The 22,714-nt window shown below is 42.0% G+C and overlaps 1 protein-coding gene across 4 annotated transcripts in view; it reads right to left on the bottom strand.

Moving 5' to 3' along the window:
• The window catches only part of LOC132832251 (catenin delta-2-like), a 488,139-nt gene that overhangs the window by 113,437 nt on the left and 351,988 nt on the right, over positions 1-22,714 (bottom strand). For all 4 annotated transcript variants that reach the window (XM_060850083.1, XM_060850087.1, XM_060850084.1 and 1 more), the window contains one exon: positions 15,124-15,307. In XM_060850083.1, the coding sequence (XP_060706066.1) occupies positions 15,124-15,307 (184 nt within the window). The remainder of the gene's footprint in view (positions 1-15,123; positions 15,308-22,714) is intronic.

Here is a 22,714-nt window from a genome sequence, read left to right as displayed (position 1 = left end):
TAGTCCCAGTCACTGTTGACCTTCCAACCCACCATGTCTCCAGCTTGTGGCTCATCTCTCTCACTCAATGCTGGTCTTCCTGCCTCTTGCTGGTCATTACATGAGCCCTCATTCATTGCAAGAGTTCAGGGCAGGAAAGTGCTGAGGAGTGGCAGTGAGAGGGAGTGTCAGGGAGAAGAAGGAATACTGAGAGGGTGGATCAGCAGTGACTGGGAGAGTTGGCAAATCACGGCAGTGATCGAGAGGGTTGAAGAGGCAGAGATTCGGGAAGCAGGAAAGGCAGTGAGTCAGGGAGACAGGACTGAGCGAGCGACTGGGCTGGAGGGTCCCAGAATGGGTCAGGCAGCAAGATAGAGGTACGGGATTAAGCTGGAGGGTGAGGAAAGGAGAGAGACAGTAAGTTGGAGGGTTGTGGAGTGGTTGAGGCAGCTAGTTGATCAATGAGAAGGTGAGGGAGTGAGCTGGAAAGTCATAAAAAGGAGATGATGAGCTGGAAGGTCAGGAATGGGAGATGGAGTGAGCTAGAGGGTCTGGAGTGGGAGCAACAGTGAGCTGGAAGTGTGAAGATTGAGGCAGACAAGTAGAAAATCTGCAAATTTCTTTTATACTTTTAAATTTATTCTATTTTGAAAATTATTTACTTTAAGAACATCGCTTTTATCAATTTAAAGTATTCCAATGGTACAGGGTAAAATTTTTCAATGTTGTTTTCTGATGAGAAAGAGTCCTCTCGAACCTAATTACACCTTATACATTGTTAATAATGGGAAAATCTGACTGCTACCATTGTTCATTTAAAGTTGAATTTTTCAAATACTTAGCCCCAATGTTAAGGGAGGTATGACTGCTCTTCTATGCTTGAATCTTTCTTCTTGATATTTTGTGAAAACACTACCTTACTGTAACACAGGTACAATTTTCTTTTCTAAGCGTCCGCTGATCAATGCACCGCTAGAGAAAGAAAGAGATTCAGTCATTCCTGCCAGCCCTCAAATCCATTAAAAACATTCAAAAGTGCTACAAATGTCCTTAACCAAAACTAGAAAAGTGAGTTCAAATTATCTCTGTGGCCTTCACATCTCCATTATTTTAATTTTTTAATTTAATTGGCGGCCTTTGTTTTGATCTTTACCATAAAATGTAATGAGCAGGAGAATCGACGTTTCAGGCATGAGCCCTTCTTCAGGAAGGCTCGCTCATGCCCGAAACATCGATTCTCCTGTTCCTTGGATGCTGTCTGACCTGCTGCGCTTTTCCAGCAACACATTTTCAGCTCTGATCTCCAGCATCTGCAGTCCTCACTTTCTCTCATAAAGTGTAATGCTAAAGTACAGCTTAAATGTGTAAGCATCAATAAAACAAGAATGGGTCAAAGTGAAAGCACAGTCAGTTTTTCTTTAACACGATGGTTGTGTCCTTGCGCAACCCCATGTTACAGAAAAATTGTGGATTACAAACAGCTCTTAAAGTGTTGGCGACGCAATCGCGTTACAGCTAACGCACATTTTAAAAGGTTGTGCGTTCGAAACAACATGCTCAATTCGCCAATCGCATTACAGTGAATTCGCATTGCTGGTAAAACAGAATGACTGTACGAAGAATTCTTCTTACTTTTGAACCATGTGATTAGAGTTGAATTGTGCAGGGAATTAATAATATAATAGGAGTTCCCCTCTCAACAAACATACATAAACGATTCCAGTAACATTCCACATTTCATTGTGATTCACCAGCTAAAACAGAGCTTATTAAATTCTGTTTAACTACTATGAGGAAGGAATGTACATTTAACATTTATAGGCAAATGTGACAATATATCACAGTGTTGGAATCCAATCAGTTCACCTTTGGGAACTGGCCATTGATCCTTCTCAGACTGACAAGTTGAAGGCCTCCTTCTTGTAGGTGCATTAAATGAAATGATTCTGACAATTCCAATCCAGCTCAAGCCAGTTCCTAATGGGCATGAATCCAGTTTAAGATTGCTCACAAATCAATATTAATTGGCACTAACCTGCCAATCACCTCATACACATTTTCAAAAGTGGAAGAGCGCCTCAGTCCACTGGGGCTATCTATGTATTCGTCTAGGAGTTGTATCCGATGTGTATGTCATCAAGCTTAAGTATATTATACCTTAAATAGATCCAAGCTACATGGCCACACAAACGTCCCTCTTATAGCTAACCCAAAATCTCACCACTTAGTAGGTCTTTCCTAGGTCATGATTTGGAGATGCCGGTGTTAGACTGGAGTGTACAAAGTTAAAAATCACACAACACTAGGTTATAGTCCAACGGATTTAATTGGAAGCACTAGCTTTCGGAGCGACCCGCCTACATCAGGTGATAGTGGAGGGCTCGATCCTAAAACACAGAATTTATAGCAAAAATTTACAGTGTGATGCAACTGAAATTATACATTGAAAAATACCTTGATTGTCTGTTAAGTCTTTCATTTGTTTGAATACCATGTTAGTTTCACTTCTTTCATGTGTAAATCACAAAACCTTTTTTTGGTAAAGTTGCATTCTCAGGTTAGCTGTAACAATGGGTGATAGCTAGACAATATGTTGAAGGTATTAGCCCCCTGTATTGTCTGTCTATGCCATGATGTTTAGATTGATTCTAATCTAAAAAGTGAGATAACACAGTTTTACATGAATTGATGCAGTTTTTGAGTTCAGAGTTTTACATGGATTCATGCAGTTTTTAAGCATGGGTGGCACGGTGGCACTTGGGTGGCACGGTGGCACAGTGGTTAGCACTGCTGCCTCACAGCGCCTGCAGACCCGGGTTCAATTCCCGACTCAGGCGACTGACTGTGTGGAGTTTGCACGTTCTCCCCGTGTCTGCGTGGGTTTCCTCCGGGTGCTCCGGTTTCCTCCCACAGTCACAAAGATGTGCGGGTCAGGTGAATTGGCCAAGCTAAATTGCCCGTAGTGTTAGGTAAGGGGTAAAAGGGGTGTATGGGTGGGTTGCGCTTCGGCGGGTCGGTGTGGACTTGTTGGGCCGAAGGGCCTGTTTCCACACTGTAAGTCTAATCTAATCTAAACAATGTAACTCTGCAAGTACAAATTCACCCCACAAAATATATATGTGCTTGTGGATCTTTGTCTGTGTGTGTGTGTGTGTGTGTGTGTCTGTCTGTCTGTCTAGGTTGGGGGTTGTGAGTGTGAGAGAGAGAGAGAGAGAGAGAGAGAGAGAGAGAGTGTGTGTGTGTGTGTGTGTGTGTGTGTGTGTGTGTGTGTGTGTGTGTGTGTGTGTGTGTGTGTGTGTGTGGTGAGTGTAGAGTGTCTTAAGTCTGTGAGGGGTGCATGTGTGAATGTGGGAGTGTGTGTGCCTGTCTGGGGTGGGGAGTTGTGAGTGTCTGTGAAAGAGAGTGTATGAGTGTGCGCATGGGTGCAGAGTGGTCTAAATTTCTGAGAGGATGCCTGTGTGAGAGTGTGGGAGTGTGTGTGTCTGTAAGGGTGCGTGTGGGTGTCTGTGTACATGTGTGTCTCTGTGTATGTGTGTATGGGAGTGCCTGTGTGCGTGTGTGTGTGTGTGTGTGTGTGAGTGTGAGTGTGTGAGAGTGTCTGTGTGTGTAGGGGCATCTGTGTGTGTGTGTATATGTCAGAGTGTGGACATAGATATCACCATTATACGTGGGGACACCTCCCACCTTGTACATGGCAGGTACTCATGTGACTCAGCCAACGTTGTCTATCTTATACGTTGCAGGCAAGGATGCCCTGAGGCATGGTACATTGGGGAAACCGAGCAAAGGCTACGACAATGGATGAATCTGCAACGAACAACAATCAACAGACAGGAGTGTTCTCTCCCAGTTGGGGAACCCTTCAGTGGTCCAGGATGTTCGACCTCGGACCTTCAGGTGACCATCCTCCAAGGCGGACTTTGGGACAGGCAACAGTGAAAAGTGGCCGAGCAGAGGCTAAGTTCAGTACCAATAGGGAGGGCCTCAACCGGGACCTTGGGTTCATGTCACATTACAGGTGATCACCATTGCACTATACACACACAGCTTCACTCCTACACACACACACACACACTCATAAACACACCCTTACAGACACACCCACTCTCACACAGGCATCCTCTCAGAGACTTAGACCACTTTACACTCATTCACACACACACACACACTCTCTCTAACAGACACTCAGAACCCCTCACCCCAGACAGGCACACACTCCCACACTACACATGCAGCTCCTCACAGACTTAAGACACTCTACACTGACTACACACACACACATACAGTCTCTCTCACACTCACAACCCCCAACCCAGACAGACAGACACACACACAGATGAAGACCCACATGCACACATGTATTTTGTGGGGTGAATTTGTACTTGCAGAGTTACATTGTAATTTGCTCAAAAACTGCATGAATTCGAGTAAAACTCTGTTATCTCACTTTTTAGATTAGAATCAATCTAAACATCATGGCATAGACAAGAGAACACAGGGGGCTAACACCTTCAACATATTGTCTAGTTATCACCCATTGTTACAGCTAACCTGAGAATGCAACTTTAAAAAAAGGTTTTGTGATTTACACATGAAAAAAGTGAAACTATCATGGTATTCAAACAGATGAAAGACTCAACAGACAATCAAGGTATTTTTCAATGTATAATTTCAGTTGCATCACACTGTAAATTTTTGCTATAAATTCTGTGGTTTAGGATTGAGTCCTCCACTATCACCTGGTGAAGGAGCAGTCTTCCGAAAGCTAGTGTGCTTCCAATTAAACCTGTTGGACTATAGCCTGGTGTTGTGTGATTTTTAACTTTCCTAGGTCAAGTAGAGAGAAGCATTATACTTCTCATCTTGCTGGGCTCTGTGTGACCCGGGAGGATTTCACTGTCTGTAAAGGATTTTGGGACATGCTGAAGGTGTGAATGTGTGCAGCATAAATTGAAGTCATTCTGTCTGGAAAAGCTTGATATTGATACAGGCTGCCCAAACAGGAAAAGGTAGACACATTCCCTCTGCAAAACCTCATGCTACAAGCTCACAATACTTAAAATGATTGTTCAAAAATACAGATGAGCACTGTGAGTTGATATACATTTCAAAATGTAATTGAAGGTCAAATGCAGCAGAATTATATTATTATAGAATAATACATCATAAAAAGATATTAAGTAAGGTACAAGTGGGTGGATTGCTAATCACCACACAGATCCCAACTTGTGCTTGGAACCTGCTGTTAATGAAAACTCTATTTAAGGCTGAAGTTCCTTACAGGCCATTAATTACAAAGACAGCTGCTGCTCCTGATGATTATGAAGGTGAGAGGCAGAGGACAAATCTGTGAGACTATCTGCATTTCAAAAAAAGTAACACATTCTCAATGAAAGAACTTGGTGGGGGAAGTCTCTGTCCCTGCCCGACCTTAGCCTTGTTGCTTTTTCTATTTATGGCTTAATTTCAGGCCTCAACAATTTCCGGCTGTCCACTTTCGTCCTCTAAGTTGCCAAGCTCCAGATGCTGTTTTTGACCCATGTGTTGTAGGTAAAAAGCCATTTATTAGTTATTTAAATCCTTGAATTATCTTTATGCCTCTGCCACACATAGAGTCATAGAGATGTACAGCATGGAAACATACCCTTTGGTCCAACTCATCCATGCCGACCAGATATCCCAACCCAATCTAGTCCCACCTGCCAGCACTTGGCCCATATCCCTCTAAATCCTTCCTAATCATATACCTATCCAGATGCCTTTTAAATGTTGTAATTGTACCAGTCTCCACCACTTCCTCTGGTAGCTCATTCCATACACACAACACCATCTATGTGAAAACATTGCCCCTTAGGACCCTTTTAAATTTTCCCTCTCTCACCCTAAACCTATGCCCTCTAGTTATGGACTCCCACACCCCAGGGAAAAGACCTTGTCTATTTATCCTAACAATGTCCCTCAAGATTTTATAAATCTCTACAAGGTCACCCCTCAGCCTCTGATGCTCCAGGGAAAACAGCCCCAGCCTATTCAATCTCTTCCTATAGATTAGATTAGATTAGATTAGATTACTTACAGTGTGGAAACAGGCCCTTCGGCCCAACAAGTCCACACCGACCCGCCGAAGCGCAACCCACCCATACCCCTACATTTACCCCTTACCTAACACTACGGGCAATTTAGCACGGCCAATTCACCTGACCCGCACATCTTTGAACTGTGGGAGGAAACTGGAGCACCCGGAGGAAACCCACGCAGACACGGGGAGAACGTGCAAACTCCACACAGTCAGTCGCCTGAGTCGGGAATTGAACCCGGGTCTCAGGCGCTATGAATCAGCAGTGCTAACCACTGTGCCACCATGCCGCCCACAAAGCCCACAAGCTCAAAGCCTTGTTGACAAGGCACACAGCATCAGAGTACTAGCTGGAAGCATTTTCTTCCTTTTCTTTTGGATGTTACCTCTGATGGCTTGAGAGAACCCCTTGAAGTCCCTGGGCTAGAGAGAGGAAACAATATCCAAAGAAAAATCTTGTTTCTAACCTTTAGTGGCTGGAACACGTACTTTTTCAGATATATTCAGAATACTCAGCAGTGCCATACAAAGGGAACTTTAGCAGTAGCTAAAGGGCACTAACTAAAAGAACAGAAACAACAGATGCATAAGAAGAGTAAAAAATGAGGCCTGCAGATGCTGGAGATCACAGCTGCAAATGTGTTGCTGGTCAAAGCACACCAGGCCAGGCAGCATCTCTGATCTATTCCTGAGATGCTGCCTGGCCTGCTGTGCTTTGACCAGCAACACATTTGCAGATGCATAAGAAGGTCTTCCCATCACATATTCAATTGGGTAGAGGTGAGAATGGCACCTGACCAAATTATCAAAATTGTCATGGGGGAAGGATGTTAAATTCTGCCCAAGAAGGAGACAGTGAGTGACAGAGTTAAAGAAAGAAAGGGAACTGATTAAGACAGTGTTTGAAAAGGTTAAAAATAAAATGCTGCAGTGGCAAAGCATTTGTCTATGACTTGCCTGTGCGCCAGAACACACTTGCTAAACCCTGTTCTTCCCACATTTCTCCCTATTTCTAAAATTGTCATCAAAATTTAAGTCAACCACCACATTTTCAGTTGCATTCTGACACTCTTCCTTCAGCTCCTGGTGTTGTGCATCTGTGTGGGACATCGTTAGGTCAACTGCAAGTTAATACAACCTCTCCTGCTGAAACATTTGATGCCTTAGCAAAATGCTGCTAATAGGATCTTTTTAACAGATAAATTGAACTTTGTTGCTGATCTATTTTCCATACTTACAAAATTAATGACCTTTTTTTCTCCCTACCCTTGCCTTGCAATTACACAGTATACATTATATCCTTCCATGTCAAAGTGCCAGGTTTTCTCAGGGATTAAGGATAACAGCGTAGATTAGATTTAAGATTAGATTCCCTACAGTGTGGAAACAGACCCTTCAGCCCAAACCGACCCTCCGAAGAGCAACCCACCCTGATCCATTCCCCTACATTTACCCCTGATTAATCCACCTAACACTGCAGGCAATTTGGCATGACCAATTCACCTGACCTGCACATCTTTGGACTGCATGGGCCCAATTCAGTAAATCCAGCCCCTGAACTCCGCACCTACTATTTTCACCAGAGAGTGGTGGAACATAGTGGGTTATAGCTGCTGAGCCCTGATTCATGAAGGAGCTACATACCTACAAATGCAGCTGCCTTCCGGTAGATGCAATCTCCTATTGGATAGGGCCAGGAAATCTTTTTGATTTGTTACAAATAGACATGAAAGTGCATTAAAAAGTAGATCGACTCTTTGGAATTGTCAGACTGTCAAGTCATTTTAAACACTAAGCTCCTTAAATTTTATTTCAAAAAAATAACCAGCTGCAACTGCTTGCAATTTTGTCTCTGACATGAACTTGAGCAATATCATTATAAGATTAGTGACTGACTTCAGAACCTGCAATTATCACAATGGAGTGGGACTTGTGTGTTTATCATTTTATTGACAGCTCCAAGTGGTTAGAAATGTTTTGATTGTTGCTGTGAATGGTAATAGTTGCTTTCATTCCAGATTAAGTACTTGACAAAATAGATGTATTGAATGGGCTTTTATCAATGACAGTAAAGTCATCAGAAGATACTTAGAACTTTATTTTACTCAATCTTAACACTGTTTCTGATGTCTGTCTATAGTGGATGCCACGTGAGATGGCATGGAGGGTACATGGATATAGGGTGGTAGTGGGATTCAAGGATTGGTGTGAGTTGCAATATATTGCCATCAAGTCTACAGAGCTATGAGGTTAGGTAAAGGGGCTTAGGCTATCATGGCATGTACGGTGTACTCTGAAGGGATGAGTGGGAAGGATGAGTAGGTATAGGAAGTATGTGTGCAGTTGGTGGGGGGGAGTAATGGGGTGCAATGGATGAGGGTCAGAGGGGTTTTTTTGTTTTGTTGTATGTTGCACTGAGACCCCAAGCTCCACATCATGGAGGTGTGCCTTATAAAAAGCCAACTCTGCACCTGGCAAATCCTGCATCTGCCTCCAGGCTCTTTCAAAGATAGACTCCCATTAACACCCAGCTTCTCTGAAAGAAAAGTTGAACATGTCGGCACTTTTTTGCCAGGTCAGTGATGTCATGAATATTCTCAACCCTGCAGTCCCTAATCAGGAGTGAAAATTAGTCGAAAATGTTTAAAGACAGTGCTGTGAAGCGAACTGTGAATGTAAAAAGGGAATAGAAAAATCTTTGCAGCTTCAGATAGGCAAGAGAAATCAATGTATTCCACATATACAATGTCAAACTGCTTTACATCAGTGCATTAAACCTACAATGACACGACAGCCTCTACATGGACATGAATATAATAATTGGATTACACAGACATTTGCAGCGACTTGTGACAGACATAAAATATACAGTAAGTGTGGCTACAACAAGTAAATGGTGGGATTGAAAACAAATTTATAAGCTGCCAAAATGACAAACAGTGGATAATAAATAGTTGCCAGAGCGCAATTGGCTCCTCAGCTCTGGATGGGTGATTGGGACGATTTACAGGTGGTGGCAACGCTAGAGAATTATTCAAGTTTTTTTCTTGGAGACAGTGAGTGAAGGGGGCAGGGAGCAAAATTGAGAGAAGGACGTTAAAGGACTATTATGAACAGAAGGTGAAAAGATTCACGCTGTGCTGTGAGCTCTTGTGTTTAATTGAGACCACTAACATTTGGAATTTGCGATCTCCCAGGCAGAATCTTTGTTAAATGTTACAATGTTTCCTCGCAGTTGCTTCCATTCCTCCAAATGTCAAGTTGATTGATGCACTCCTGAAAGCTGCAGAGAGCAATTCGCTGTTCGAGGAGACAGGGGTATGCATAGCAACCACTGACAGTTCTTGGCGGGGGCCGGGAATTCCTTGTGACCAATAACTCAGGGAAGCTGGGCTACGGCCTTGACTCCATCGGTCAGAAAGTTTGTGGGCTCAAATACAGTTTTACAACAATAGTAGTAACTCCCAGCTATAAACGAGTGGAGACAATGGCTCCGTGCTATTATTACTGGGCTGTTAATCCAGACACCCAGGTAGTGTTCTGGGGGCATGGGCTTAAATCCTGCCACGGCAGATGGTCAAAGTTAAAAATCACACAGCACCAGGTTATAATCCAACAGGTTTATTAGATTAGATTACTTACAGTGTGGAAACACCGACCCGCCGAAGCGCAACCCACCCATACCCCTACATTTACCCCCCACCTAACACTACGGGCAATTTAGCATGGCCAATTCACCTGACCCGCACATCTTTGGACTGTGGGAGGAAACCGGAGCACCCGGAGGAAACCCACGCAGATATGGGGAGAACGTGCAAACTCCACACAGTCAGTCGCCTGAGGCACGAATTGAACCTGGGTCTCTGGCGCTGTGAGGCAGCAGTGCTAACCACTGTGCCACCGTGCCGCCCACAAATTTGGAAGCACTAGCTTTCGGAGCGCTGCTCCTGCATCAGGTGGCTGTGGAACAGGATTGTAAGACACTGGCATCTCACATTATGGCAGATAGTGACAGTTGAAATCAAAAAAAATCTGGAATCCTTGTCAATTGTTGAGAAAACACATCTGGCTTACTAATGTCCTTGAGGGATGGAAACTGTCATCCTTATCTGGTCTGGCCTACATGTGACTCCATACTGATAACAACGTGGTTGACTCTGAACTGTCCTCCGGGGAATAAATGCTGGCCCGTCCAGTGACACTCTTATCCTACGAACGAATAAAACAAAACGGTGCTGCACTTTTGGAACTGATAAATTTCAGAAGGAATGTTAAAAAATTCATATGGGTGGAGGTGAGAAATAACCAAAGGAAGACACTGATGGGAGTAATTAATATGGTCCCTAGTTTTAAGTATACTGTATGACAGAGATTAAATCAGAAGATAATGAGGGCAAGTAATAAAGAACTAGATTAAGGGCGGCACGGTGGCACAGCGCCAGGGACCTGGGTTCAATTCCCACCTCAGGCGACTGACTGTGTGGAGTTTGCACGTTCTCCCCGTGTCTGCGTGGGTTTCCTCCGGGTGCTCCGGTTTCCTCCCACAGTCCAAAGATGTGCGGGTCAGGTGAATTGGCCATGCTAAATTGCCCGTAGTGTTAGGCAAGGGGTATATGTAGGGGTATGGGTGGGTTATGCTTCGGCGGGTCGGTGTGGACTTGTTGGGCCGAAGGGCCTGTTTCCACACTGTAAGTAATCTAATCTAATCTAATTAATGGCAGATGATTTTAGTCTTCATACAGTTTGCGAAAAGCAAATTAGAAGAGGTTCCATGAGGAAGAATTCGGGACAATTACCGAGCAGAATATGTTGTAGATCTAACCGTACATCAGATTATTTGTGGATCTGGTAATGAGGCAGGTTTAATAAATAATCTTAGATTAAGAGATCCTTGAGGACACAGTGACCACACTATGATAGAATTTAGTGTTCAGTTTGAAAATGAGAACCTTGGGTTGGAATCAGCTGCGCTAAATTTAAATAAAGTTAATTTCAAAGGCATTAGGGCAGATCATTTGAAGTGGACTAGGAAAGAAATTTAGCAGAAAAGGTGGTTGAAGAACAATGTTTAAGAAAATAACTTATGACACAAAGAAAGCTACAGCCAGTAAGGAAAAAGGATTCTAGGAAGGGGATAATCTGGCCACATTTAACCTGGAAAGTTAAAGATGATATCAAATTGATAGGAAAATTAAAACAGAGTAAAAAGTGAGGACTGCAGATGCTGGAGATCAGAGCTGAAAATGTGTTGCTGGTTAAAGCGCAGCTTTAGGAATTTCAGGAATTCCTGAAGAAGGGCTCATGCCCAAAACGTCGAATTTCCTGTTCCTTGGATGCTGCCTGACCTGCTGCGCTTTAACCAGCAACACATTTTCAGCTCAGGAAAATTAAAACAATCTGGCAAAGGTTACTGTTAAACAAGATGATTCGGATGGTATTAACAATCAACCAAAGATAGCAAAGTATAAATAAAAAGGTGGAAAATAAGCAAAAAGGGTAAACAGGCAAGTAATATAACTATGGACAGTAAGAGCTTCTTTAAATATATAAAAAGGAGAGAAGCCAACGTGAACAGAGACCCATTAGCGAACGAGGTTAGAGAAATAATAACGGAGGATCAGGAAATAACTATATTTGAAAAAATAATTTGCGCTAATCTTCATAATGGAGGACATGAATATTATCCCAAAAACAACAAATCATGAATTAAAAGGGGGCAAGGAAGTATATACAAACCAATACAGGGATGAATGTTGGACCACAATTATTTACAATAGAGGAACCTCAATTATCCAAAGGACACAGAGGGGAGTATTTTATTTGGTTAATTGAATTCTGGATAATCGAATGCCGGTTAGCACTGTCTAGCCAAGCATCGGGACCTTGCGATCTTGCTGGATAATCCGACATTCGGATAATCGAAGGCCGGATAATCGAGGTTCCTCTGTATATATAAATTATTTTGATAATGGAAGTGAATGTACATTTGTCAAGTTTGTGTATGGCACAAAATAGCTGGGAAGGCAAGTAGTGAGCATGACACAGAATCAACAGAAGGTTAAGCAAATGGACGAAAACCTGGCAGATGGAATATAATGTGGAAAAGGGGAGGTTTTGTAGGAAGAGAGGAGCTGGATATTAATTAAATAGAGAGACTGCGGAAAGCTGCAGCACAGAGGGATGTGGGTGCCCCTGTTCATGATTTACACAAAGATAGTATTCAAGTTCAGCGGGTGATAGAGAGGGCAAATGGAATGTTGTCCTTTTTGTCTTTTTTTTTGGCAATGATCTTTTAGCTGTGCTGCTATTTGTCAGGGAGATTTGCTGGATGATGTGCCATGTGTGTCATGTTCTAACACGTATTTTGTTGCTTAATGCCATAGAATCATTGATACAATGGTTGCCAGTCACAACACAGAAAGCATCCAAAATGCAGAAGAGGTTAACTTCAACACAAACACTAACTGTCAGAAGTGATTTCTTAAGTTTCCACCAATTTCTGAAGGACGTATTTGAGAACAACAATGCACTCTTTGCAAAATGATTCACCCGAAAGGTATGTATGTGTCTCTTACAAAGAGGGTACAATGGAATTGGTTTATCTAAATCTGAAGGTGTAATTTTAACCTTGACATCAGCCTGGAGTCTCTGTCATGCTTGAGGGTGTATTTCTGCATTTGCTGGGAACAGTGGTGAAAACATTCCACGTAGAAGATGGATGATGACCTCTGCATTGAGAGGTCAACAGGCAAGATTAATTACTGCACATTTATCAAGAGAATCTGCGGCTGATTTGCAGTAACTGACAGACAGTCGAATACAGATTGTTTGAAGTACAATCTAGACACAGGAGGTATTACACGGAATACTGATTATAAAGACAACCAAATCATCAATACAACACACATTAGATTGTATCTGCAGGTATCCTATCACAAAATGTTATGTTTTCGCTCCTTTGCAGCACTACACATTTTATTTCATGTATTTAATTTATATAGGTTTACAAACATGCAGCTATAGTTTTTCCAATTTTAACATTTAGCGAAAATACTTGAGGTGGAGTTCCTCTCAATGCTAACAGAAGATCTCCTGGGCACGTACCAGATGGAGAGGATGCTATTATTAAGGCCTTGTCCGATTTACAGTGCATGCATTCAACATGGGAAGTCAGGCAGGCACAATCAGGGGCCTTTCTGAGGGCCTCTGTATGTTTCACTGGAATTAAGACAGAGACCAATCTTCCTTTTCACCTTTCAATTGATAGATATGTATTTAATCAACATCAATATTCAATTGTGTAACATCTTTAACACAGTTAAATATTTCATAGTGCTTTATAAGTAAGCCATAAAACAAAAATGTGACAAACATGGAGGTTAGTCAGGGAGGTAGGTTTTGAGGAGCATCTTAAAGGGGTTAAGGCAGGTGTAGTTGTTTAGCAAGGAAATTTTGTGTGTAATGATTAATTTTGAGGGTATTGATTTGACAAATTTAGACTCCAATGCCCATCTTCCCTACAGCCAACCAGTTGGACCAGATTGTTCTGATTAACCTGACTTAATACCGAATCACTTACCTGGGCTGCTTGCCACCTTGCACTCTGACATGTTACCCACATGGCACCCTATCCTCCACCTTGCTGGCATTCTATACATGGCAGATTACCCCTACACCAGCCTGCACCCTCCCTAGCTGGCACACTACTTATTTGGCACACTACCCTGTACTCATCTGGCATCTCGTTCCATGGCACCCTACACTTACACAGCTGGCACCCTACCTTCCCAGCACACTAACACTACATTTCTCCACCCACGTCTCCAGCCAATCTATGTCTTGCTGTATTCTTTGGAAATCCTCACTATCCATAGCTTTCTCAGTCTTTGTGTCATCCACAAACTTATTGATCATGCTATCGACATTCCTTCAAATCATTTACATATATTACAAACAACAGGGATCCCAACAATGATCCCCGTGGAACACCACTATCACAGTTTTCTAATTTAAGACATACAGGCACGGAATTTCCCGGATTGTCCCTTTTTAAACAAAGGAACAACAGTGACTATTCTCCAGTGCTCTGGGAACTCTCCTGTAACTAGAGAGGATGCAAACATTTCATACAATGCCTGAGGAATATCCTCCCTTGCCTCTTTCAGCATTCTGGAATTGATTCCACCAGGTCCTGAGGACCTGTCTTCCTTAATGCTTTTCAAAATACTCAACACTTTCTCCTTTTTTATATTGACATGCCTCAGAATACCTACATACTCCTCCCAAGACTCATCATCCACCATTTCCTACTCCTAGTGAATACTGATGTAAAGTATCCATTAAAGACCTTACCCACTTCCTCTGGTTCCAGGCGTGAATTCCCTCCTTTGTTCTTTAGTAGATGCAACATTTCCCCCGTTACGCTCTTGCTGTTATACAAATATATCAATGAAATGGCATTTTCCTTAATCCTGATTTCCAAAAACATTTCAGGGCCCCTTGTAGCCCTCCTGATCTCTTGTTTGAGTTCTTTCCTGCTATCTTTGTATTCTTTGTGGGCTCTGTCTGTCTTCAGTTTCCTAAACCGTACGTATGCCTCCTTTTTCTTTCTGACTAAGCTCTCGATTTCTCTTGCTATTCAAAGTTCCCAAATCTATCCATCCTTATCCTTCATTTTCACAGGAACATGCTGGTTCTGAACCCTAACCAACTGGTCTTTTAAAAAGATCCCCACATGACACATGTGGATTTGCCCTCAAACAGCTGCCCCCAATCTGCAATCCCCAGTTCTTACCTAATATTGTGGTCATTAGTCTTCCCCCAATTTAATACTTTCACCTAGGCCTACCCTTGCCCATATTCAAATGTAACTTATAACTTGCAGAATTATGATCAATGGTCTGCCACTGAAACACCAAATGATTGGTGACAGACCCAAGCCTTGGGGTGAGAAAGTACATCAGGGTAATTAGAACAGATATTCCAACTCCTAGTAATTTTAAACTGTACAACAGACAAACATAATCTTTTGCCCTCACAATAACAGAATGAAGGTTGTGACAACTGACCTCAAGCACCCAGTGGCATTCCGTAAGACCATTGATGTGTGGAGCTGAATTTTTCGGTCTTCCTGATGAGGAGAAATATCCCAACCAGAGTGTGGGATGATGATCGCATTGGTAAGTACCACAAGTGCATCCTGGATAATTGGCATCTTCAGCGCATCACATGATGACAGGTTCCACAGAACACCTTGATAAAGGAAGATATTAAGATATTAATATGTTGGCCAAGGGGAAAGGTGTTTGGGAATGAATTATGCAATATAAAGCTGAAAACCCCATTGCAATTCTGATTTGGCTTTTATATTTCAGCAGAAGTTCAGAGATATGAATAAAAAAGTTATTATGCATTTCTTTAAGAACACCAGAAGCAGGAAAGCAACAGAATTCTCTGCATTTATTTATTTTTTACGATGGAAACACTTCAATGGATCACACCAAGGGAAAAACACCAACTGCTGATAAGGTTTGAGACTGAAAGAAAGAACACATATGGCACCTTACATGGAGGCATTCCTTTTGAACCTCAGCAGGTTATGATGTCGAATACATTGACTGAATGGGTTGTTGGAACATATTCAATAATAATATTCAAAGGGGATTTAAAGATATATATAGATATCAAAAGTTAACAGCTAACAGAACTATCGGGAAAGAGCAGCAGAATAAGATTATGTGGTTCGCATTCAAAAAGCTGGCACAGGCGAGTTGATCCCAGCAATCTCCTTCTGGGCAATATGATTCTGTATCGATAGCACAGCGCATTAATATTTAATTGAATGCAGGTATGACGACCTTCGGAGGGAGACATAAAGTAATTATGAATGTGGCAGCTAGTATAATAGAAATGAAATCATTTTCAGCTCATTGATCAATGATATAATAGTTAATTATAAGAATGTGTATATTTGTAATTTACAATCAGAAAAGGAATATAGGAAAACAAACTGGAACAGCGATTTAAATTTGATTTGGATTTAACTCAAAGAACCATCATCTCAAGGGGCCTTGTTACACTTGAATGTAAATGTTTTGCCTGATTTGAACTTTGCATACATTTTTAAACTTTGAAGAAGAGAAACTTTGCTTGTAAGAGCATTTTCTTACCATCACTGATTGAATGGACAACAATATAGTTAGTTACTTGATAATGCATGCTCCTGACAAAATGCCAGTACAATGTATGCTGTTTGGTTGATTACCTACATAATCTGACTAGGGACTCCATCTCTGCAACGCACTAATTCAATGCTTGTGGATGCCACACATTTTAAACATTTGGTGGCTAAATCTAATCTAGAACAAAAATCATGGAACAATTTGTCCTGGAACATGATGCATCAGATTCCACCATGAATTTGGTCTGACATCATGACTCAATTGAACAGGCTAAGGTCATCTGGGATGAGGAGTACAAGGTAAAAGCTGAAACAGGAAGAAAATGAAGGGTTCAAGTCAGGCCCTGAGACAGAAAGCAAAGGTTTAATCGATATTATGAAAAGGGCCTTTAGTTATTCACAACCAATAGAAAAGGAAGAAAGCTAGAAAAGAAACTGTCAAAAGTTCCACCTCATCCCAGATCTTAGTCCATTCAATCAAGTCATAACTTCATAATAGCCAAATAGGTGTCAGCTGTGCTAGTTTGCAAACACAAAGAAAGCACAAGGAAGATTACCCGTGTTCACCAAGGTGGACTGCAACGTTTTGTTCTTAAAATTTCTCTGTGGAACTGCAGTGTATCGAGCTGCTGTCTTGCAGCTGGCTCTATCTGATTATTGCAAGGGGAATGAAATATGAAAGTAGAGATGTTTTGCTGCACTTGTACAAGACATCAAGGAGATCGCATTTAGAATACTATATAGGTTTGGGTATCTTATTTAAGAAAGAATACAATGAAAAAGCAGTTTAGAAAAGGTTCACTCGACTAATACCTGTGAGGTTGTGGGTTTATCATATGAGGAAAGGTTGAACTTGTATCCAATGGAACTTAGAAAAATATAAAATGATCTTTATAAAACATAAGATGCTGAGCGGTACTTGACAGGATGATTTTAAAAAAAGGATGTTTCCTCACGTGGGACAGAATTGGGGACAGGTTAACAATCAGTGTCTCAACTGAAGATGGAAATAAGGAGAATTATTTTTCTCTCAGAGGGTCATGTGGATGTGGATCTCTCTTTCCCAGACAGTAGTGGGGACAAATGGATTCTTGACTGACAAGGGACTTGTACATTATCAGGGTTGGTGTTAATGTGGAGTTAGGACCACAATCAGATCAGCCATGATGTTATTGAATGCTGAAGCAGAGTTTAGGGAGTGAGAGGTCTACTCCTGGTTTTCCTGTCATTATGCAAAACTATAGTAGTGTTAGCCCTTTTGTGATCCTAATTACAGTTAACATGAATTGCAAAATTATTCCTATCTCTAGCTAATCAGCAGGCATATATTTTACTCAGTTGTGTATTCTGAGGAGTTGTAAGTATGCTAAACAAATAATAAGGTGACTTGTAATTGACCTGGTATTTTTAAAATAACAATATTTGTTAATTATATCTGTACATGTATGTCTTATTTGGACTGACTCCCTCTGATTTTGGGTTTGTGTGGAACATTATGTCACGATTCACTGAAATGGTCGCACTCTGTGTGCACAAACGTTGTGAGCAGACAGACTTGGAAAAATCTGGGCTGGCACTGCCAACGCACCATTGCTCTCGCAGTGAAGGTGTCTTTCTGATGAGACAGTAGCCCTGTCTCCCCATCCAGGATCCTATTTCATTATTTCAAAGAAGATCTGGAGAATTCACCCTGGTGTGCTGACAAATCCCTCAATCAGCGTCATGAGAAACAGATTAACAGGTCATTCCCATTGTATGAGTTTACAATGTGCATCTTGGCGAGTATGTTTCACAAACAACAAGTGAACATTCTCCAAAAAGTATATCAGTGGCTGCAAAACACTTTGGGATAGCTTAAGGCTGTGAAAGTGTCAAGTAATTGCAAGTCTCCCTTTTTGTGTGCATTAGTTGTTTTAACTTATCCTAAATTCACAGAATTGTGCTGTTGAGGTGTAAATGAATTAGACCTTTTCAAGCATTGCACTGCATCTGTTAATTCTCATGTCTGAAACTGCTGGAAGACTGTATCTTTTTCTCATAAATGGCTTTGAAAGTCGAAATAAACCTTCCTCTAAAGTCAGGATTTTTACCAAGTGTTGAAAATGTGTTGCTGGTTAAAGCGCAGCAGGTCAGGCAGCATCCAAGGAACAGGAAATTCGACGTTTCGGGCACAAGCCCTGTTCCTTGGATGCTGCCTGACCTGCTGTGCTTTAACCAGCAACACATTTTCAGCTCTGATCTCCAGCATCTGCAGACCTCACTTTTTACTCGAAGATTTTACCAAGTGTTAGCTGGCAATTAGATTTAATTTCAGATTTTGTTTTATAAATTTAGGATTCACATTGACTATCAAACAGAGGTCATTCTCTATTTGGCAGTAAGCACCAGGTTTTTCTCTGCCCTCATCAGACTGGAGCAGGTCAGTAGAAATAACATGAATAACAATGTTCATGATTTTGAGATGCCGGTGTTGGACTGGGGTGTACCAAGTTAAAAAATCACACAACACCAGGTTATAGTTCAAAAGGTTTAATTGGAAGCACACTAGCTTTCGGAGCGCCGCTCCTGATGAAGGAGCGACGCTCCGAAAGTTAGTGCGCTTACAATTAAACCTGTTGGACTATAACCTGGCGTTATGTGATTTTTAACTTAATACATTGTTGTATGACTAGAATTTCAGTCTTCAGAAGCTCATTATCCAGGTGCAGGCTGATGCTTGTTTATCCTCCTCAGGGAGATGAGGGTGATCTTCCTTGAGCATCTCTTTTAACACCCAGGTACTACTCTGGACAGCAAATTGAAAGACAACGTAAATAACACACACAAACAGAATTTGCTGCAAAAGCTCAGCTGGTCTGGCAGCATCTGTGGAGAGAAATCAGAGTTAACCTTTTGGGTTGAGACAACCTTCCTCAGAACTGTCCTGAGATGCCACCAGACCTGCTGAGCTTCTCCAGCAATTGCGATTTTTGTTTCTGATTTACAGCGTCTGCAGTTCTTTCAGTTTTTAATGTGAATATCTGGAAGAAATTAGCCGAAACTTTCACAGTCAACGACAAGATCATTGGGCGGCACGGTGGCTCGGTAGTTAGCACTGTTGCCTCAGCGCCAAGGACCCAGTTCGATTCCAGCCTCGGGGACTGTCTGTGTGGAGTTTGCACATTCTCCCTGTGTCTGCGCAGGTTTCCTCCAGGTGCTTCAGTTTCCTCCCACAATCCAAAGATATACAGATTAGGTGAATTGGCCATGCTAAATTGTCCATAGTATTCAGGGATGTGTAGGTTAGGTGCATTAGTCAGGGGCAAGTACAGGGTAGGAGACTGGTTCTGAGTGGGTTACTCTTCGGAGGGTCGGTGTGGACTTGTTGGGCCGAACAGTCTACTTCCACACTGTAGGGATTCTAATTCTAATTCACCCTGGACAGGTATTCCAGGAATTTGTGAAACAGGTGACACAACTCGAGGAACTGCTCATAGTTCATCTTACCAAATGTCTGTGTTTCTTCATTCACCACAGTGAAGCCTAAGCATAAGGAAGTTACCTCATATTGACTAGGTCTTTAAATAGCCCTATCTAAAGGCCTTCTTAATGGTTTTTACTTCAGGTATGAGTCGGAAATCTTTTCTCTGCAGATGTCCTGGCCAATTTTTGTATGTGACTATTAAGTAGCTTGTTGATGACTGCAATTGTTGCCGTTTATTTACTAATGCACTCACATATACTCTACTAACTACACTGACTCCACAATGTCGTGAAGGCAAGAAGATATTCATACTGGAACATTACATGTCCTCGTGTCATGTAATTGTCTTAAAATTACAGGCCTGACTGATTTTAGATCTATGCAATGACAGTGGCACATTTGGGCATAAGTGAGAGATACATCAGAATGCACAATGCTTGTTGTCTGATACCGTGCAAAATACACAGGAGGCAGCCAGGAGGATTGATCATTTCTTGGACACATATTGGTGTTGCAGGATTGAATTTCACATCCCATTACTGCTCAAAATACTTCAGTCACGCTCTCTTTGCTGAAGCAATCAATGAGTTTACACATCATGCAACATATATTGCACAGGGTGGCAGGCAAATTTGCCCTTGAAGTCTCAAAACCCCCTGGAAAAATTCAAACACAGAGTGACTAGAGAAAAGTCACCCCATACGCAGGACAGAATGTGTGAAGAATTTCTCCTCCAATCATAGCCCTTGCTTTCCCATGCTCCTCCAACCATAGGTTCTCTCCCTCCTACTTTTCAAGAAACAGAATGTATGATTGGTTGATCAGCAAGGACAGGAGGGAGAAAAGCTGTGATTGGAGGCGCTAATCTGGCAGATCCCTGAGTGTGAAGCAGACTTCCAGCCTGAAGCAGGCTGTAGAGGAGAGCTGTCGCTTGGCCTGTTTGAGTGAACCCACTAGGGCTAGGCACAATGTTTAGACAGTCCAGGGATGGAGACGTATATCCTGCCCCAATCCCATCCCCATGAGTTTCAACCAGTTTTTGAAGTGGGTTTTTTTTTAGATTAGATTACTTACAGTGTGGAGACAAGCCCTTTGGCCCAACAAGTCCACACTGACCCTTAGAAGAGCAACCCACCCAGACCCATTCCCCTACATTAACCCCTGTCCCTTATCACCACAGCCAATTCACCTAAGCTGCACATTTTTGTGCTGTGGGAGGATACCGGAGCACCCAGAGGAAACCCACACAGACACGGGGAGAATGTGCAAACTCCACACAGACAGTTGCCTGAGGCGGGAATTGAACCCAGGTCTCTGGCCCTGTGAGGCAACGGTACTAACCACTGTGCCACCGTGCCGCCCTGGAGTTTCAGCAGGTTGGGGGTGTCCAATTTTAGTGGGTGAAAGTTGACCCTGAATTTGAGCTGGTCAGGGAGTGGATGTGGAGTTGGGAGTGTTTAAAGTGGCCCTGAGTTTAAGCCAGGTACTGGTGGGGGAGATTTAAAGAAAACATCATACATGGGTGAGCAACACTGGCGAGGCCAGCAATTATTGTCCAGTTGCCCAGAGAGCAGTTAAGAGTCAAACCATATGACTGTAGTTCTGGAGTCACAAGTAAGCCATACCAGGTAAGGACATTAATGAACGAGATGGCGAGTTCTACTAACAACTGGCAATGGTTTCATCATTAGATTCTTTAAGATTTTCTTTTAAAATAAAACTCAAATTTCAACATTTGCCATGACATGATTTGAATGTCAATTCCTAGAACATTACCCAGGTGTCTGGATTAATAGGTTAGTGTTAACATAATGAAGCCACTACCTCCCAGTGGGTTCAAGTTTCAGGTCATCAGAGGGGGCTTTATGGAACTGTTTGACATCCTGTATCATTCCACTCAAAGCTGCTTAGATTTATGTTCTTGACACTCGAGTGATGTACTATTTAATAAGTCTCCTACATCTAAAAAATAGATGATTTAAACATAGTGCATTGAATTGTATGACATTTACCTTCATCCAAAGCAACAAATGTCAGCAACAAATCTGCTTCACCCTCGTTTTTCTCTCAGGATGCAACTTAATGAACTTTTGTTTATTTTACAGATTTTTTTGAAAATTGTGCTTTGTTTTCTCATAAGTGCTTGTTGAACATGATCAAACATTTACATTATGGTGCTGTTAATAGAAAGAAAAACTAACAATATTTGATATTTTACTTAACTGTTCGAAAAAGGAGAGGAGAGATCACACTGCTTGGAGTTTTTTATAGGCCTCCGCAGAGTTCCAGGGAGGTGGAAGAGAGGATTAGCAAAATCTTTCTGGGTAGGAGTGAAAGGAAGAGGGTGGTCATTATGAGGGACTTTAACTTCCCCAACATTGACTGGAAATACTATAACTCTAGAATGTCGGAATGATCAGTTTTTGTCCAATGTGGATGGGAGGGTTTCCTGACACAGTATGTTGAAGGGCCAACAAGAGGGGAGGCCACACTGGATCTGGTGCTTGGTAATGAATCAGGCCAGGTGTTTGATTTAGTTGTAGGTGAGCACTTTGGAGAGAATGACCATAATTCAGTTATGTTTAGTTTATTGATGGAAAGGGATAGGTACATGCCACAGGTCAAGAGTTATCGATGGGGTAAGGGCAATTATAATGTGATTAGGCAAGAATTAGGAAGCATAGAATGGGGTAGCAAAATGCAGGGGATGCAGGCAATGGAAATGTGGAGCTGGTTTAAGGAACAGATATTGTGTGTCCTTGATAGGTATGTCCCTGTCAGGTAGGGAGGAAGTGATAAGGTAAGGGTACCATGGTTTACTACAGAAATTGCATCTCTTGTTAAACAGAAGAAGGTGGCTTATGTGTTGATGAGGGAAGATGGTACAGATGAGGCGATGGAGAGATACAAATCAGCTAGGAAGGATTTAAAGAGAGAGTTAAAAAGAGCAAAGGGAGGACATGAGCAGTCTTTAGCATATAGAATAAAGGAGAATCCAAAAGCTTTCTATAGGTAT

The sequence above is a fragment of the Hemiscyllium ocellatum genome, chromosome 34, assembly GCF_020745735.1.
Source record: "Hemiscyllium ocellatum isolate sHemOce1 chromosome 34, sHemOce1.pat.X.cur, whole genome shotgun sequence".
Taxonomy (NCBI): Eukaryota; Metazoa; Chordata; class Chondrichthyes; order Orectolobiformes; family Hemiscylliidae; genus Hemiscyllium; species Hemiscyllium ocellatum.
The sequence above is the reverse complement of the archived record's forward strand: the minus strand, read 5'-3'. Positions and strand labels throughout refer to the sequence as shown.